Source organism: Triticum urartu, chromosome 7 (assembly GCF_003073215.2).
Source record: "Triticum urartu cultivar G1812 chromosome 7, Tu2.1, whole genome shotgun sequence".
Taxonomy (NCBI): Eukaryota; Viridiplantae; Streptophyta; class Magnoliopsida; order Poales; family Poaceae; genus Triticum; species Triticum urartu.
Window position 1 is genome coordinate 178465569 of NC_053028.1, and position 5061 is coordinate 178470629.

A 5061-nucleotide genomic window follows, 5' to 3' on the forward strand; every position below is an offset into this window, starting at 1 on the left:
ATTTTATTTACTTTACCTTTAATATGTATATGGTGTGGAACAGCTTCTCCTTTATTAATCCCATTTTAATTAGGAGTTAATTAGAGGGCATGACAGCCAGGAATTCCATTTAATGGAGGCATGCATGTCCCTCCTTTATTTTTGGCATTTGAATTATTGTTTTCCAGAACCCCGGTTAATCAGAGCCCATGATAATTATTAGTCAATCGATTAGTGCCATGACAGCTCACAATTCCATTGAATGGAGCCTCCTTTATTTCCGGCAATTGAAATTCTATTCTTTTAATTAGAGCCAACCTTCTTTTATTGGGGCGCTCATATCCTCAATTATCGGGTCTTTCCTTTTTTTCTTTGTTGACATGTGCAGTCAAGGGCACAAACAATAGAACATAGCAGGCCAAGTGGCCCATGCAAGGGATAAACAAAAAAAAATTAGAAACAATGCGCAGCCCACGCACCAGAAAATATGTATTGCGGGTTTTTAAAATAGTGAGGTGCTTTTTTTGCAAAATGTCATGACGGACCAAAAATACCTATTTGCTTTATTATTAAGTAAAGATAAAGATGAACCAACCTGTGGTTGGATGGTTAGAGGGACTATGGTATCCCAGCCCAGCAGGATTCAAATCCTGGTGCTCGCATTTATTCCTGAATTTATTTCAGGATTCCTGGCCATGCGCATTCAGTGAGAGGAGACGTTCCCGTCGACGACGAGGTGTCTACGGTGACTTCGTAAATTTTAAGATGATATGTCGGCTCAGTCTTTCAGAGGTGCTCATAGGGATAGGGTGTGCGTTCATAGGGGTGAGTGTATGCGCGTGCGGGCTTGTTGTCCGGGACCACTAGGGGTCGTTCGTGAGAGCGGGGTGTTCATGCTACGATGAAGTTACAGACCCCCTCACGATCGAGATCCTCGCTTGCAGGGATGCGCTAGCAACAGCGCGGGTTTTAGGGCTTCAGTATGTTGAGATGGAAACGGACTGTCAGCAAATTCAGAGCCTATGGGAAACTCCGCAGAAGTCGAATTGGTTTCATCTCTTTAGAGTGATCCAGGATATGAGTAATCTTTTTCAGGGATTCAAGCTACGGTTCGCTAGTCGTCGTACAAATTCGGTAGCCCATTGTATAGCTAGGCATGCTTTAAAGGTTTCTGTATATGTGCTTGTGTTCGATGTAATCCCTGGATGGTTGACTGAAATTATACAGTCAGAAATGCTAGCGTCTAATGAATAAAAAGTCGAAAGGATGTTTTAGCTATAAAAAAGGGTGAATGTATGCGTGTGTATATGAGATCTTGTGTTGTTAAAAAAAAGAAACATCTGTACCACGACCACACATCCAGCCCACGAGGCCACGACTAGGAAGATTTGTGTTCAGCACCCGCACAACAAAAGGATTTGTCTTCAGCAACAACTTATTTTTGAGAGAGATTCTTCAGTGCAGCAACTTTGTTGGACCGAAGACCAGCTAAAGACTATTCATGTCTCAAAAAAAAAAGCTAAAGACTATTCGGACGGTTGCTAGTCTGTGTTGGTAGGACGAAAATGCATGCGGCATGTAACATGTTGGATCATTCAGCTCCCACCTCCCACACAATTGTTGTCATTTTTTCTTGATGATCTGGACTTACGAAGGTGGAAGAGAGATGTAGTACGTGCCATTTTCCTTTTCTTGCATGACTTGTTTGCAGTGCACCAACTCCATCTACAGTTCTACACTATACACCATAACCACAGTATAATAGTCCAACACGTAGTTGGATTGGAGACCAGCTGATTTCGCTCACCAGTCGCTATTTTTTGACTAGATAGTAGAGACTATTCAGACGGTTACAAGTCTGATAGTAGGACGAAAATGCATGCACATGTTGGATTGTCTAGCCCCAGTACGTTTGTGGTTATTTCTACATGATCTGGACGTCCGAAGATGGCAGGAAGGAAGCTGTGTGTGTCTGCTATTTCTGTTTTCTTGTATGCATGCATGCATGCATGACTTGTCTGCAGTGCAGCAGCTTGCAGCTCCATCTACAGTCTAGAGCGCACTATAAATAATATAACAGTTCAGCACGTAGTTGGAGAGAGCACCTGATTTGGCCCACTACCACTAAAGTCGCCATGGACATGGACCAACTCTGCTTGATGGCCTTAGCCACGATTCTCCTGACGTTGATTCTGAGGCAGGCTCTGGGCGGTAAGGGCACAGGAGCCAGGCTTCCTCCGGGTCCATGGAACCTCCCCGTCATCGGCAGCCTCCACCACCTGGTCGCCACGAAGCTGCCGCCGCACCGCGCGCTGCTCCGCCTGTCGCGCCGGCATGGCCCGCTCATGCTGCTGAGGCTCGGCGAGGTGCCCAACGTCATCGTGTCCACCCCTGAGGCGGCGATGCTGGTGCTCAAGACCAACGATCTCACCTTCGCCACCCGTACGAGCGGCCCCACGCTGGACGTCGTCGGCAGCGCCAGCGAGGGCATCATCTTCGCGCCCTACGGCGAGCACTGGCGCCAGATGCGCAAGATCTGCGTCGTCGAGCTGCTCAGCGCGATGCAAGTGCGGCGCATCCAGTCCATCATGCAGGCCGAGATCGCGCATCTCGTGGAGTCGGTCGTCACCGCGTCCTCTGCCTCGCCGTCCGGCTCCGCCGTCGTCGACGTCGGCAAGGGGCTGGCCAGGCTGACCAACAGCGTCATCGCGAGGGCGGTGTTCGGCGGCAAGTCTCGGCAGCAGGAGGCCTACCTCCGGGAGCTCGACGTAATGGCGGTTCTCGGGGGAGGGTTCAGCTTGGTGGACCTTTTCCCGTCGTCCCGGCTGGTGCGGTGGCTGAGCAGCTCCGGCCGCGCCATGAGGAGGCTCCATTCCCGGATGCAGAGCATCCTAGGAGACATCATCCAAGATCGCAAGGAGACCAAAGTACCGAATGGTGCTTCTGATGCTGCTACCGCTAGAGACAACGAGGACCTGCTTGACGTGCTCCTCAGGTTGGGCAAGGAAGACACCCTCAGTTTCCCTCTCACGTCAGACATCATCAGCGCCGTCATCTTTGTAAGCGACTCTGCTTTACTGATTTGCAACCTTCTCTAGATAGCGTTGATTGACGCTCAGTGCTCACAGAATAATTTGCAACACGTACTGTTTCAGGATATATTTTCAGCTGCTACCGACACCACGGCTGCCACGCTAGAATGGGCCATGGCAGAACTCGTCCGCAACCCACAGGCAATGGCTAGGGCGAAGCTCGAAGTCCGACAGACGCTCGGACATCGCCGCAGCTCCACCATCACGAGCGGCGACCTCGCCGGCCTGCACTATCTTCGGATGGTCATCAAGGAAACGCTGAGGCTGCACCCCTCCGCGCCGCTGATCCACCGGGCGAGCCAGGAGAACTGCCGGGTCATGGGCTACGACATACCCAAGGGCACCGCCGTCATGATAAACGCCTTCGCCGTGGGGAGGGACACGGCGCACTGGGGAGCGGACGCCGCGGAGTTCAGGCCGGAGAGGTTCGAGGGCGTGAGCGTGGAGTACAGCTCGCAAGGGCCGCACATGGAGTTCATCCCGTTTGGAGCTGGCCGCAGGCAGTGCCCTGGAGGCCTGTTCGCGACCACCATGCTTGAGCTCGTGTTGGCCAACCTGCTGTATCACTTTGACTGGGCGATTCCCGGTGGGGCAGGCCCGGAGACACTGGACATGGGCGAGGTGTTTGGGATCATCGTGCACACTAGGTCCAGCCTGCACCTGCAGCCATCGTCAGCTTGCCATCTAGAAGACCAGACCACCGGTGAACTGTCCTAGAAATTATTCACAGACAATATGTGCTAAAACATCCCACAAGCTTTATCGGTTGAGCAAGCAAGTTGTAATAATACACCAAATAATGTCTATTCCTTCAATATTTATGAACTATGTGTGTACTATGTACCATCAAGTATTATAGTTTGCTAATTTTCATTTGACTGATTTTAATTTGGCTCCATTCGAGTTTTTTTTTTGCACTTTAGCTATATGTAAGTTGCCTGATTTTTGAATTTGAGTCGGTCGATTTTTGTGTCCATTCGTTGCCGCTCCAAGATTCGTGCACCTTTTTTGGTCATCTCTGCTGTCTTGTTTCGGGCTGAATATTTTCTACTAATCGCTGTTTTGGCTCAGTCGATTCCTTAACGGGCTGAAGCATGTTACCCCTTTAGTCAGCTGCCCCTCTCTTTAGCCTGTGGAGTTGAGAGCATCTCCAGCCGCGTCCCCAACCCCCCCCCCCCCCCCAAGACGTTTTTTTAGCGCCGGCGCCTGAAAATCGGTCCAGTCGCGCCCCCAAGATCTCATTTAGCGCCGGTTTGGGCCGAAATAACAGTTGGCGAACCCTAGCCGAACCCAAACGCCCGGGGGTCGCCTTGGGGCACCGGCAGAAGCGAAAAGGGGTGTGGGGCCGCTCTGTCGGCGAGAGGAGGCCCTTTTCCCGCCTCCCCCCTTTCCCCCATCGGCTTCCCTCCCATTCTACATTCCTCCCGCCAATCTCCTCCTCCTCCCCTCCCAGCCGGCCGCCCTGCCGCCGAAGAAGTACGTGGCCCCCCGCGCCGCGACGGATGCCGCCGCCGCCACCACCCAGCCAAAGCAGAGGAAGTAGAGGGCGCCACCGTCCAAGCCCCCGGGCATGTCTAACACCGACTGGAGGGCGGAAGTTCAGCGCCGGGAGGCTGTCACCCTCGACCGGCGGAATAGGGCCAACGCCAAGAAGGCCCAGGACAGGGCGGCGCTCGCGGCTACGGCGGTGGTGGAGCAGGCGGAGCGGGCGGTCGAACAAGCTGAGGCGGCTCGCGCGGGGATGATGAATCCACCCGGCGGCCACGACCTGTACGCGTCCTGGAGCCAGCAAAGTGTCGGGTCTTCGCCCGGCTTCTCATCGTCGCCACAACCCTGGGGCTGCAGGCGACGGCGACGTGCACGGCGGGTTCAACCCCAACATCACCTTCCCCCATGGTCACCCGGCTCAGCGTACGCCCTCGTCCGTCTTCGCCGGCGTGTAGTACCCTCCGTACACCTACTTACCGGCGGCCTACGCAGCCTCCCCGAC

The 5061-nt window shown here is 53.2% G+C and overlaps 1 protein-coding gene across 1 annotated transcript; it reads left to right on the forward strand.

Annotated features, from left to right (window-relative positions):
• The first annotated feature begins 2062 nt into the window (after positions 1–2062).
• Positions 2063–3942, forward strand: LOC125520781 (desmethyl-deoxy-podophyllotoxin synthase-like). The gene is made up of 2 exons (XM_048685799.1): positions 2063–3038; positions 3135–3942. The coding sequence occupies exons 1-2, from the start codon at positions 2115–2117 to the stop codon at positions 3786–3788; spliced, it is 1578 nt and encodes a 525-aa protein (XP_048541756.1). The 5' UTR covers positions 2063–2114; the 3' UTR covers positions 3789–3942.
• Positions 3943–5061: the final 1119 nt, after the last annotated feature.

Bases quoted from the DNA above. Each gene is read 5' to 3' on its own strand.
- LOC125520781 (XM_048685799.1), top strand. From the start codon at position 2,115: ATGGACATGGACCAACTCTGCTTGATGGCCTTAGCCACGATTCTCCTG. The intron at 3,039-3,134 runs GTAAGCGACTCT...GTACTGTTTCAG, and splicing joins TCATCAGCGCCGTCATCTTT to GATATATTTTCAGCTGCTAC.